Here is a 14,007-nt window from a genome sequence, read left to right as displayed (position 1 = left end):
ATTAAAAGCAAGAAAAAGAAAACGAAAAGAAATAATATGTTAATAATTGTTTTTTTTCCCTGCAATTAAGCTTGAAACTTCCTAGTTTGAATCTTATTGTTTCCTGTAAATAAATCATATAGTTGAACAAACAAATGTTTCTATATCTATAGGTACATACAGCTATGGGAGGCAATGGCTTTGATTTTATTCATTTGAACTACCTATTCATTACAAGATGACTTCTTACGGACCATTTGAAGGTCACCAATAAATATAAACGTGTGGAAGCAAGGTTAAAAGCTTGAAGAATGTTAGAATTATCTATTATCTTCTCTCCGAGGAACTTTTATATCATCTTGTCGGTAGATGTAAACTCTATCCTTTCAGCCACGAATTATCTCAATCGATATCCGGCAATGGCACTTTCCAGAAATTCCACGAGTTAAAATCTTCCTGCAAAGGTATTGGTATATCAGGAATACCATTTAAGGCTCCAAAATGAATCAGCGACAGTTGCAGAGAATTTTTCATTTGTTCTTTTGCATTATATCTAAAGACAGTGAAAAATTTACTCCTTACCTGCTCAACCAATGAGGTTGGTGGAAACATGTCATTAACTAGAGTATGCAACGACATGTATGACCTCACATCAATAAAATGACTAATAGCCACCTCACCCTGCCAGTTATGAGTCCGATTGTTAGAAAGTTGATACCATAACCCCAGACAGGTTTTGTTTAATTTTTTCTTCTGTTTTTGTTTTCTCATAAGTAGGACATAAAAAAAAAACATGTACCTTTGGGTTAATAATAAATATCTTGCCATTTGGAATTCCAATTTTTCTATAACTGAGCTTATCTGTGTCTCTGTTTCCAAAGCCCGCATAAAACGGATTGTAGTCAGAAGGGAAAAGTTTCTTGATATCCTGCAATGGACATATAAGAAATAAATCAAAGGTGAAATGACTGATCCTATAGCAGTAATTGTTTCCATCAACATTGAGAAACAGGGTTGAGTATTTCAGATTCTACCTCTAAACATCCTATTTTGAATTCATGAGGTGCTCTTCTTATCACTGCAATGAACAACACAGAAATGGTAGGAATATTTACCAAGAAGGAAGAAAAAGAAGAGGAGTGAAGTAGGGAGGAATGATGTTGCATGAAAGGATGTAACTAGACAAATAAAGCCTAAAGACTGATAAAAATAAAAGGTCAAAACAACAAAGATTGCCACTTTTATCATTTATAGGTTCTGTGATGGGATGTAATCAGTATTTTTTTTTCCCCTCATATAGCTGAAGCCACAAAGTGTGGTGCAAACTTAAAACAACAAACTAGATTACTTCAATAAACAAACAACTAAAAAAAAATGTAAAACCTCACCTTCACGGTACAATGAGGGAAACAAACCATCAGGAGAAATAACGACAGGTCCATTAGGTAAAGCTTTTCCATCCTGTATAAACAAATCATTCGGTGAAAAACTGATTCCAAACTCATAATTTCAAAGTAAAACCATTTTAATAAGGAAGACAATTTCAAAATATTACTTTTGCTATTGCCTTTTGCCTCCACAAGGAAAATGTAAAAATTGTATTTGGATGCAAAAGCAAATAATATTTTTTAAAAGAAATAAAAATTAAATAAAATGTGTACCTTAGAATTTCCTAATATTGAAATAAGAAGTTAAGCACACCAAAACCTGTGCTATTTCACTACCTGTTTCAGGTTGAGTAAAAAACTTCTGGTTAGATATGCCTGACCAATTGCACGTGCACTGAGAAATAGCAGCTGATATCCATTCTCCTGTTGTGAACATACAATTCAGTATTTGACGTTAGATACCCAAGGAAATCATTTTTGCTAAAATGCATGTCAACATAGGTCAGTTAAAAGAATAAAGAAAGACCCACACTGGTGGCATAAAAAATAAATAAATAACCACACAGGCTGACAATTAATCATTTAAATCGAACTCTAAAGTGACTGGATAATTGAACCCAATGTTCCCTAGAAACAATATTGTGTTTGTGTATGCACAAACACGTTTGTCAGCAACGTGGGTGGACATAGATGCAACTTCTGAAAAGAATTTTATCACTACATGGTATCTAGAAGTACAAAAATAAATTTCATAAAAAAAAATTGTTAGGAAGCTTAATGTGATGGGATAATATTCACATCATCATGATACTAAGGTTGTCAAATGTTATTCCATGAACATGCATTCTAAAACCTGATGAATGAATATATAATCACTTACATCAGTGGTAATTATAAAGAATTAATTAAAGCAAAGCAAAAGAAAAACATAAGACAAATTTTATTTCAGCTATACTGGACTTAAAAAAGGGAAGTAGTAATACAGGCGTGATGGTATTACTAGATCTAGTTTTGCATGGCAGTCTAGAACAGAGTTGAGGCTCAATTAAGTCAAGATGAAAAAAATGAAACATATGAGAAAAGCATACCTTAATAGCAGAGAAAAGTTTAGCTACACCAGATTGTGTCCAATCCCTTCCAACTAAAGGCATAAACTGGCCTAAAACGTCAGACCTGAAAGAAACATTGTGAAGGTTATTGAAAGACACATCTTGTATTAAAACTATACAGATTGAAACATATTCAAGGAAAGATTTCACCACAAATTAATTAGGGTATGACAGCTTCTAGAAATGCTCATGGCTGCTTTAATACTAAAGACCATAATGGAAGATTTAATTTCAGCTTCAAATATAAGTATATGATTTATTTTTCTCCTCTTCTTTTATAGTCCAGCTTAATTTATAAGTCCCAATATCATACTCATGTCATAGTGATGTCTAGTAAGGAAATTATCTACCATTTCCGCATATCATAACGAGAATCACAGGTGAGTTTGGACAGGTCCATAAATGGGTGAAACAAGAACATTTTAAATAATGCAGAGAGATAAGATCAGGAGATAAAAATCCTTACTTGGTAATAGTTCCATCAACATCTGAGATTACAATCTTTGCGTTCCACTTCCACAAGTAGAGATGGGCATCAACCTGTTAAAGGCATTTTTGAGGCTAAAACTTGAGCACAACACAAACCTTGCAAACCTACAGGAAGAATTGAGTAGTAGAGAATTGAAACCTGCTGTTTTCCCAGAACCCTGGTGGAGAAACTGAAAGTAACCATATTTTGACCATCTTTCAGATTCAAGGAAGCTATCTGCTCATTTGTGGGAACATTTGTCCTAAAAAATTGCTTGTGAGGAGATTCAGTCCTTCCACTGAATGCTGGAGTTGAATCTGATCGTGAATTTTGTAGACCAGGTTCAGTATCAACAAATACCTCCTCACTAGATGAATTGCTGCTGTTGTGCTCAAGTGTTTTGACCCTTCTAAAGGGAATACGCCAGAGCCTCCACCTGCGGCCAGAGGATGTGGGAGTGACTATAGAATCATCATCCTTTGGGTTTGACGACTCATCTTGTTCAACAGGGATTATATCTTGGGGCTCAACAGCTAACTCTAAATCAAATGCAGCCATTCCAAGAACAATAGGAGCAGCTTTTTCCCATGGCAAGTACCTCTCTCCAAATCGGATGATTAGGTTTGCATTCTTAATAATTGACATTGCATTATTTTTATATTCCTCCTCTGATATGCGGTGTGCTTCAAATACTTCTGCTGCAGCATCTAATCTCATACCCGCATGAAGTTCATGTCCACAGAGTGAGATCTCAAATCCTGGAAATATAAGGTGAGCCAGAGAAACTAAATATCCATGAGAACCAAAGCAAGAATAATAAAGTAAAACAATTAAAGGAGGCAAAGGTCCTCAGTTCCTTACCCAGGGTAGAATGAGTTTCTATCTCTTTCCTAGAAGTTGTTTCAGTTTCCACAATCCCACTTTTGCTACTCTTATCCTCGGGTTCAGGACTTTGCTGCCTGCTATTTATCCCTTCAGTTGCTGCCGATGGACCAGACTGTTCATCTTTTGATTCGGGATCATTACCAGCAGAATCAACGGACACATTGTTAGAACCCATGTAATCCATATCTGACACTTTCTTTTCAACAGGTTCATCCTCAACTGGTAAATCAGGAGATCCATTATTGTAGGAAGAATTGGGACTATAATAGGAAGAAAACACATATTTATTTATGGGGTCACCAACAGCTCCGTATCCAGATTCATCAATGTCTGGAAGAATGCAATAAGGTTTATCTTGTGAAATCTGAGCTTCTGAGGGGCTATCTATTTCTTCAGAATCGTTGTTTTCACCATGTCTACCCAATTCAGATAGTTCAACGCAGCTCTTAAAAATATCCCCCTTCTTACTATGCACAGATACATCTTCATCATCGCTTTGTCTGTTAAATTCACTTTCATGGTTAGAAAGGTTTTGAGTTTCTTCAGTTTGACAGGCATGTTCCCCCCCTTCCTCACAGACTTCCAGATGGTGCCTTAAAGCAGTAGAATCACTGTTCAAGTGGCAAACATTATCAGAGAAATCGTTAGCTGCTGCTGTTGAATTGAGCTTACTAATATAGTCAGCAGCCCAAACATTGTCACCTGAACTAAATTCCTCATTATCCTCACAAAAGTCAGGTCCTTCACCTGGTCCTAGATGGAACTGAGGTGTGCCTAGTTGCACATTTTCAGTACTCTGTTCTGATGCTGAGACAGGGGCTGTAAGTATATGGCCATCCACACTGACCAGGACAACTTCTGAAACTAAATCTTGTACTTCACCAAAACCCTCATATCGGCCAGACCCAAATTCTGACAAATTAACTGATCCCTCTAGAGAGGACTGCTCATCTTGAAATTCATAGAACCTAGTATCAGATTCCGACCTTTCAAGCCGTTTTGGACTTGCAGCATCACATTTGTCGCTCAAGTGAGCCACCTCGGAATCTGAGACACTATGTTCAAGTCTACAAAATTCAGCAATATTTTTATTACTGTCATACTGCATCACTTCACCATCAGAATCTTTCAAATCTCCATTTGTCTCAATTCCTTTACCAGAATCAACCTCCCTTACAAAATATGCCTCCCCAGAGTTATCAAGATACATATGAAAATCCGCTTCAATGCCATTAACAGTTATGCGAACAACCTTCTCAGCCCCTTTTAAAACACCCTGAAACTTCCCAAACTGAACATGCCAAGGTGTGCTTCGAAAAGTCCCATCTTGTTGCTGAACAACAATCACATCAACAGCCCCACCAAAAGGATGGAAAGGTGTAGCAACAGAATATACACCTTGTGAAATTAAACTCCCAACTTTACCAACCACATTCATTTGTCAAAACTAAACCTTTTTATTTATTTATTTGAAAGAAAACTAAACCTTTTATTAGATTAACAGAATTCAATGGAAAAATAACAAAACCCCTTTTTCAGATTCTTTATTTTCTATCAAACAAGAATCCAACAAATGAATATAAATATCCAAAACCTTCGGTTCTTCTCAATGATATTGATTCTTTACCTTGAGGTATCTGCATTCAATTCAAAATTAAACCAAGAAAATATTAAACCCTAAAACTTTCCCTTTTGATCGGCAAATAAAATGGTGAAACAAAAAAAAAAAAAAAAAAAGGAAAGCAAGCCTGGGAGTCTATCAGCTACCAATTTCATACCAAATGTTCAAATCCCAGTTTCACGAATATTATACGAACCCAATATAGAATGTTAAAACATATTCCTTATAAAAGAAGAGAAACTTAACCTTTAGAAACACCAAAAACTCGAACAGATTTTCCTCCAATTTTCTTGGCAACCAAACAGAAAATAAATGTTGGTTATACAGACAGAGAGACAGAGAGATAGCAATGCAATTAAATAATGAGAATTGCAAATAAAATAAAACAAACTTTAATCCAAAATTTTAACATAAAAGTCAAAAGTCATTAAACTTACAGAATAAGAAAATTGCGCAAAAAATTTTCCCGCGATGGACCAATCTCGAAGTTCGAAAGCAAGACAATTCTATTTATAGGATTGTCTCTCGAAAATTTTTCTTAAAAAACTTTCTTTTGAATTTTCAACCATGTTCTGTTTTTTTTTTTTTTTTTCTACTACGATTGATGATGTATGATTGGACGTCGTTACTCAAAGCTTCGGACTTTGAATTTCTCTTTTTTTTTTTTTATTACCATTTGGGGGAAAATGGCAATTTTGAAACGAGTCAGAAATGGTAGCGGGGGCTAAGCAATAAATAGGCAATAATGGAACAAAAATATTTTCGATCCCCGAAACACCCTTCGATTGAATGGATTTAATGTAATTATAACAAGGAGAAGACCGGTATTTGAGGCAAGAGTAAGGGTATTTGTGGAACTAGGAGGCAGTAGCCACCTGGTTTCTTTTATTAAGTTGGCCAAAAAAAAAGATATTTTTTCTTTTGTCTTTTTGTTGTATAAATATGGCAATGCAAAGATATGAATAACGTGACGTGTTGTTTTGTGATCCCGTTAAATGCTTCTGAAAGAAGAAACAAGTGACGTGTACGCATGTTCCAACATCCAACTGTGCTTTGAATGTTCTCGTCTAAATATATACGTTAAGTAATGAAAAGAAAATAATTTAGAGAAAAAATAAAACAAGAGTCCAGATTTTGCTGAACCTTTTACAGTTGGATCGGAGCTGTCCGAAGATGATGAAGATGATGATATAATAGATGTTTACATTCACATTCAGAAGTATTACTGTTTATAGACTTTATTATGTCTGAAATAAGTGGCTGAGTGTGTCCAAAATGACAAATTTATGTTACGATGAAATATCGAACATTTTCTTTGTTGGAAAAATATTTGATATTCTTCACAAAATAAAATCTGATGAAAGTGTGTTGTATAATTGCTGGCATAGCAAAACTATGGCGTGGCTTTTCAGGTACTTGAATGAATTAATACTAAGCTAGTTGTTCATGTTAGTCAAAAGGGATATATCTGGTTCTGAAGATTATTAAACTTGTGCTGGCTCGAACATGACTGCCTTTTCTTTGCTGGTAATTCCTCCGCTAGCTAGGTATTTCTCATCCTGGGTGTGTGTTGGTGATGAAGATGCTTCAACTGGAACTTGCTTGCAGGGTTGAGTGTGAAACCTGTTGTTGTTTTTCTGAGGCTGCAAGCGTGGGTTCTTTGATTGTTATCATTGTGGATGCGCATGGTGTGGTAGAACTGGAAGATTGATGTCAGTGTCGTCACAATAAAAATTTTGAAGAAAAAAAAAATTCGAAGATTTCGACTCCTGCCTCCATGGCCTTAGAAGTGAATCCAACTGTCGGTGTGCTTTGTGTGTGTGACTCCATTGCTTGGATGTGGAAATATCATTTTCAGGCCTGACAAATCTGTTATGGTTGCTATGATGTGTATTCAGCTTGCGCTCCAATTGTCATATCCTAAACTTACCAGGCGTCCTTTTTTCTTTGCAAGACCCAACCCATTTAATCAAATAGTAGAGTTTGTGTCCGTCCAAATGATAGACTAAAATGAATATGGCTTGGACCATTTAGGCCTACTCATAAATTTCTGAGCCCATTATATTCGACTGACCCAAACTCCACCGTTTCTATCAAATATTGAGGCCCAATTTTCTTTCCCAAGGGGCAAGAACCGACGTCGTGTTAAACAGCCCTGAAAATTTGAAATCCAACCAAGATCTGAATTTCGGACAAGACATCACAATTCACAAAAACAATCAGATCCGGAAAGCGGATGCCATTCTCCTTACAAACTCAACTACTCACTTCCATTTCCTGTCTAAACCACCGTAACAGCCAAGCCAACCGTCCCAACCGGCGCAATAAATTCACAAAAATGACGAAAATACCCTTACTCCTACTCCTCCTCCTTTTCCTCTCCTTCCTCTCCTCCACCACCGCCGAGATCAAAACCTTAACCATCAAATCGGACTCCCGTCCCATGATCCTCTTCGAAAAATTCGGTTTCACCCACACTGGCCACGTCGAAATCTCCGTTTCCTCCGTCTCCGTCTCTTCCTCCCTCAACGCCCCAAACCCCGACGCTTCCCGCCTTGGCTTCTTCCTCTTATCTGAAGAATCTCTTCTCCAAGTCCTACTCGAGATCCAACAGAACCCTCACTTTTGCGTTCTCGATTCTCGCTACATCCAACACCTCTTCACTTTTAGCGACCTCTCACCACCTCCCCTCTCCCGTTTCAACCGCTCTTACCCCGTTTCTTCCCCCAATGAGTACTCTCTCTTTTTCTCCAATTGCGCTCCCGAAACGCGTGTTTCGATGAATGTCCGAACGGAAATCTACAACCTCGACCGCGACGGTTCTAAAGATTACCTCTCCGCCGGTCTAACCCAACTCCCTTCTCTTTACACCTTCTTCTCAATCCTCTACTCTGGCTTCTTGGGTTATTGGATCTACGTTTGTTATACAAACAAACGATCCGTACACGGGATCCATTTATTAATGGCCGGGTTGCTTTTATTCAAAGCTGTGAATCTGATTTGCGCTGCCGAAGATAAGCATTTTGTTAAAGTTACCGGAACTCCTCATGGTTGGGATGTTTTGTTCTACATTTTCCAATTTATTCGTGTCGTTTTGTTATTTACTGTTATTGTTTTGATTGGCACCGGTTGGTCGTTTTTGAAACCCTTTTTACAAGAAAGAGAAAAGAAAGTTTTAATGATCGTGATTCCGCTTCAAGTTTTAGCAAATATTGCTTCGGTTGTGATCGGAGAAACTGGGCCATTCATCAAAGATTGGGTGACATGGAATCAGGTGTTTTTGCTGGTTGATATTATCTGCTGTTGCGCGATTATTTTCCCAATTGTTTGGTCGATTCGTTCATTGAGAGAAACATCGAAAACTGATGGGAAAGCGGCGAGGAATTTGGCCAAGTTGACTCTGTTTAGGCAGTTTTATATTGTGGTGATCGGATATTTGTATTTTACAAGAATTGTTGTGTTTGCTTTGAGGACGATCGCAGCTTATAAGTATCAATGGGTCAGCAATGCAGTTGAGGAGACCGCGAGTTTGGCGTTTTATTTGGTGATCTTTTATATGTTTAGGCCAGTGGAGAAAAATGAGTACTTTATTCTTGATGAGGAAGATGAAGAGGCTGCTGAACTTGCTCTTAGAGATGAAGAATTCGAGCTTTGAGAATATGGGGGCAGTTGAAATTACTTTTGATGCAAATTGGGATTAGTTTGCAGGTTTCTTTTAGTGAATTTTTCAGATACAAATTGCTGCATCTGGTCTGCAACTGTTGCTGCTTTTCTCTTTACTGTTTTTCATTTTGTTTAACTTGTTACAGGAACTTTAATATGTTTCCATTTAGTTACTGTATTTCTGCTTGATGAAATTCTCACATTATGAATCTCATAATGAATTTTGCACTATATTCAATTTAATCTTTCCCAATGATTCATTATTAGGCTGCGATCTGAGATGAATGACCTTTGAGTCTCTTCTGGTAAACCATATGAAACTTTTCTATAAGAAAATCGTATGCAACTTTTTTGAAATCTTATCTAGCTTTATTCAATTATGTAAAATGGACAGTGAATAGAGAGCGAGAGAATTTATGTGGGATTGACTGCTTCCTCGGAGTCACCTAATGTGATTAGTGGTTACAATGATTTATTGGTAATTTGCTTTTTCGATTAACTGCTTTCCATTTGGCTTCCATCATTCAAATTGGACTCAATTCCATTCTGTTCAAATTGGTCTTTCTGATCATATTCTTTCTAATCATAATAATGTTGTTTTCCTTTACGATGGTTGTGCTTTTTGGCTATGTTCTTCTGGGTTGGCTGCCTGAAACTTTAATGATAGATAGTCCTTCCTCTATTTTCAGACTCTCTCAAATCCTTTTGGATACTGATGCAAATAAATAAAAAAATAAAAAAATAAGTGGAATATGCAAAAGACCAGTATTAGTTATCGCCTTGTCACTACTCTTGTAAGATGGCAATGAGAAATGTGCATTAACTTTTCTTAGCAGATTGAACTTTTTTCTTTTCTTTTATGAATTATATCGAGCTGTTGGCTGGTAGAAAACTGTATTTTTCTGCATTAAATGAACCTGAATTCATGCTGACTGATTATTGCTGGAGGTGTTTTCACTACGCAAATAATGCAAATTTTGTGAAGTTGATTAGTCTTTGATTGTTGATAGTCAATCTTTGGAGACATTTAGGGGGATAGCTGCAAGTCACTTGACCTGGCATTTTTTTTATTTTTTAAGTTGTGTCTTTTTCCTTTACATTTTTTCCAATTGGACTGTCCCGCATTTTGAATTGATCAATGCCTTGTATTTGTTCTTTCTTATTGGCAGATATAGGCTTATTAGTGGTTAGTTTGGAAATTTATGTCCATTTTTGGTCAAACTTGAACCTTATGCCATAAAAAAAAAAAAAAGAAATTAATCCTGTAAATATATATCCCTGTTAATTACCTGAACGCGTTTAATCAATCGTGTGCCTAAAATTAGTACTAGATGCTAGGGTATTGAGTTCCCAGCTACGCTTTTAAATTTTCTTAAACCTATAATTTATTAGAAGCTGATCAATATGTATGCCATCTGCGTTAGTACTCTGGCGTCAATTAAACTCCTAGTTATAAGTTGAAAGAAAGGTGAAAATGGAAATCTGAGACTATATCAATTTTGCCCTTCATGGTTGTCGCTGCCGTAATCTTGATGCTCCCTTGAAAATCACGGTAAGTCTGAGAAAGTTAGGCTCAGCCAAGCCCTCGTTTGGATGAGCGATTAGCGCCGTTGAGACGCGATTATCTTTCTTTTTTTGGTCCAAATCGCATGGTGATGATGTTTGGATACCTGAGGCACGTTAACCAGTGACTAACTGGTGATGAAAGGTCCAGTCAAAAAAATTTTCTTTTTCATAGCATCCCACAATTTCATTTTGCCTGTGTTTTTTTATTTTTATTCTTTTTTTGTCATTAAAGTTATAATTCGTTTTTTTTTTTTGTTTACCACTTAAATTTTTTATTTAAAAATTTTAAAATAACAACTTCATTGATTTAATATAATAATTAATTTAATTATATAATAAATAAATTTTATGTATTAATATTTTTATTGAATTAAATTTTCAAGATTTTAAATATTATAAATAATAGTAAAATATATAAAAAATAAATTATCGATACATTTTTAAAGTAAAGTTTTGAACAATCATCTTTTATTTTTATCTTACCATTACTATTATTTTTACATTTAAACATATATTTCATAATTGATTTTAATTTTATAATTAATCTTATCATTATAATAATTAATTTTATTTTTATCATTATTTTTAATCTCATTAAAATCAATTTTACTGCACACCCACCTATGAAGGCAATGTCACTTGCATATACTCTGACATATGTTTACACTCCCATATCTTGCAAACTAAAGAGAACTTATAAAACAGGACACAGAAATTGGCAGAAGATTCGTGTTGACGTGAATTCGGAAAACTGTAAGATTTGGGATCGGGTTTCAATTTTATAAAATATATAATGTCCAAGCATAGCCAAAGCCAAAGCCCAAAGATTCAAGGCCTGAATGCATGTTCAAAACAAATTCCACTTGTAGATGTTGTGTTTAGCAGTGGTTCAACTCCGTCGTTGTGTAGGACTCAAGCTCGAGCCTCGCTACAGCTGAGGTCCAGACGCCAAAGCCAGGACCGATTGTCGCCCAACATAGTAATCGTATGTAGATGAGCACCACTGGAAGCAAGATGGGAGTATCAGTCATTAGAATTTGCAGTAAAGAGTGCAAGTATGAGGGAAGTTTGGTGACTACTATGATTGTCCAGAGCTGGTCCAACCTTGTCACCCATGCTCTTTCCCAGGTCACTGCAGCCATTGTTAAGCCACGAAACTCCTTTTCCAATGAAACATTCTTCACACTAAGTGCTATCAATAAAGAGAGAGGTTCATAATTTACTGCAAGTAGTGCCCACCAAGCTCCTTTTCCATCAAAACTCATTATAAATTGAAAACATTTGTAGACAACTAATAAATTAAAGTGAAAGGAATAATGATCAATAATAAATCAAGTATGTAATATCCCAACCCAAATAATAATAGGGATAGACTATTATCAAAATTCATTAATTTAATTAAGAGATTAATTATAGAAAAAGGGACTAAGGTATTTTATTAGAGAAAATCTAACCTTTTTTGTTTAATATGAAATAGAAGAAAAAAATAAAAACTCCTCTTTCTCTTCTTTTTCAGGGTTAGGGAGCTTAAAAATTAAGTTGGGATTCGAAATCAAAAGTTACAATTAGATTAATCTCCTAAAAATGAGTATATACCCTCTTTTTATTTTAAAAAAATATCATATTAGATTGCTATTATTTGAAGTAAAGTTTATGAGAGAAAAACATAAAAAATTTATGAAATCTCTTGTTAATCTTTATGATCTATTTGAGTAAATTAAAGAGAATGAATTGATCAATGAAGATCTTATGGATTTGAGAAAAGATTGATTTTCAATTTAACGAGGTTTTGAAGTTATTCAATGAGAGTTAAATGAATTTTTAATCATGACTAAGTTAAGAATAAAAGAATACATTGTTGAAATTAAAAGTATGAAATATTGCAATTGGAATGAAATGATATTTTAAAATTTTGAAGTAATTATTTATGGGTTATAATGTTTGAGAATTTGTCTTGATGGATTTAGTCCGAAATTTTGTAATTGTGGTAAATAGTTTTATATACATAAAGGTGGATATTCATTTGATTTAGTTCTACATTTTATTGAAAAAATATTTAAGATTTGATATATACTAGTTGAAAGTTTGTATAATTAATTTAAAGTTTGATCATTATATTTCTATTTGAAATGTGAAGAATTTTCTCAGTAGTCAAAGTAATTATCTGCGGTTATAGTTTGTAGCACAATATCGGATTCCTTGAAATTATATACTTGTGGAGAATATTGCCTATTATGGTACAAGGTGTGTATACTTAACAAGAAATTAAATTTGTGAATAAAAATTAAAGTTGTGGTTAAAATGAATTATTAAGAAAGTTGATTTTAAAGGAGTAATGGACTTAATAAAAATTATATACATTTCGATTAAGAAGGATTTTTTTTGTTAAATCTTACAAGTGCAAAAGATTGTTCATATTATGATTAGGTCATAATAGCTAACCATGATTTTGTGTAGTTGGTGATATTGAATAGGGATTCAATTTTTTAGAAAACTTATGAAATAATGTGATGCATTTGACTATTGTTCCTAACTATATTTTTTGCATGAATTCAAGTATTTGGAGTTCTTATTATTTAAATTTTATAAGAGAATTTTGCTTTTAGGTTGTGATGCATAGATTTTGACTTTGACTTGGAAATAATAGCGATATATTTGGTAAAAAAAATTTTTGAGACATTATGATATTAGTGAGGATTATAAAGAATCAGTTGTTATATGATAATTGGTTTATTAAATTAGAAAGAAAAATATTCAAAATTGGAGACAACTTGGATAACCACAGATTTATGTTTGAATTTACATAATGTGAATTTATGATATGATCTATTACATTGATTTCATATATATTCTAATGGTTAACTGTTAGAAAATCTCATATTGTCAAAGAAAAAAAAAAGGAAAATTAAAGTAGTATGTAGTATGTAGTATCTTTTTTGGTGACTAAAAGATTTGATGATATTGTTATTCAACTTTAAGATTATTACGGTTATGAATATCTAGTGTGAAGCAAATTATATGAAATTTTATGGACATATGTTTTTCTTGTTATAAAACAATGTTATAAGTTGATTTCTTATTTTAGATTTTTATTAAAAGGAAATATTAGATTGTGTAATAGAAACTTGATTTGATTTAAGTTATAAATTCTTGGGGTATTATTAGTGAATAAAGTGATGAATCTTTAACAAATAAAGACTTTACGTATGAATATTTTGTGTTCCTTCTAGTTTTGGAGACTTTATCATTGATAGACATTCTTTTAAGCAGTGTTTATATCATGATTTGAAAAGAAACTCTTTTTTTTTTAATTTTATAACAATGGCT

The 14,007-nt window shown here is 34.2% G+C and overlaps 1 protein-coding gene and 1 pseudogene across 26 annotated transcripts; one reads left to right on the top strand and one right to left on the bottom strand.

The window, feature by feature from the left end:
- Positions 1–37: 37 nt before the first annotated feature.
- On the bottom strand, positions 38–6,158 carry LOC111311899 (phosphatidate phosphatase PAH1-like). 24 transcript variants are annotated; one of them, XM_089761195.1, is made up of 12 exons: positions 5,889–6,158; positions 5,698–5,740; positions 3,807–5,467; positions 3,105–3,730; positions 2,943–3,016; positions 2,456–2,540; positions 1,704–1,790; positions 1,368–1,440; positions 1,014–1,057; positions 779–907; positions 562–660; positions 38–435 (listed from the first exon to the last, which is right to left on the bottom strand). In XM_089761195.1, the coding sequence occupies exons 3-12, from the start codon at positions 5,266–5,268 to the stop codon at positions 382–384; spliced, it is 2,733 nt and encodes a 910-aa protein (XP_089617321.1). In that variant the 5' UTR covers positions 5,269–5,467; positions 5,698–5,740; positions 5,889–6,158; the 3' UTR covers positions 38–381. The 24 variants fall into 24 exon arrangements, 19 of the variants coding, with proteins under 19 accessions (XP_089617321.1, XP_022767461.2, XP_089617343.1 ...); XM_022911726.2 differs by having other exon boundaries at positions 3,105–3,703; XM_089761217.1 differs by having other exon boundaries at positions 3,807–5,228.
- Positions 6,159–6,622: 464 nt separating this feature from the next.
- Positions 6,623–9,357, top strand: LOC111311902 (protein CANDIDATE G PROTEIN-COUPLED RECEPTOR 7 pseudogene; annotated as a pseudogene). 2 transcript variants are annotated; one of them, XR_016342386.1, is made up of 2 exons: positions 6,623–6,863; positions 6,999–9,357. The product of XR_016342386.1 is annotated as a protein CANDIDATE G PROTEIN-COUPLED RECEPTOR 7 pseudogene, transcript variant X2 (transcript). The 2 variants fall into 2 exon arrangements; XR_016342385.1 differs by having other exon boundaries at positions 6,995–9,357.
- The last annotated feature ends 4,650 nt before the right edge of the window (positions 9,358–14,007 follow it).

Source organism: Durio zibethinus, chromosome 1, assembly GCF_047325235.1.
Source record: "Durio zibethinus cultivar Kanyao isolate XHJ-2024 chromosome 1, ASM4732523v1, whole genome shotgun sequence".
Classification (NCBI taxonomy): Eukaryota; Viridiplantae; Streptophyta; class Magnoliopsida; order Malvales; family Malvaceae; genus Durio; species Durio zibethinus.
This window is presented reverse-complemented; position numbering and strand designations above follow the sequence as displayed.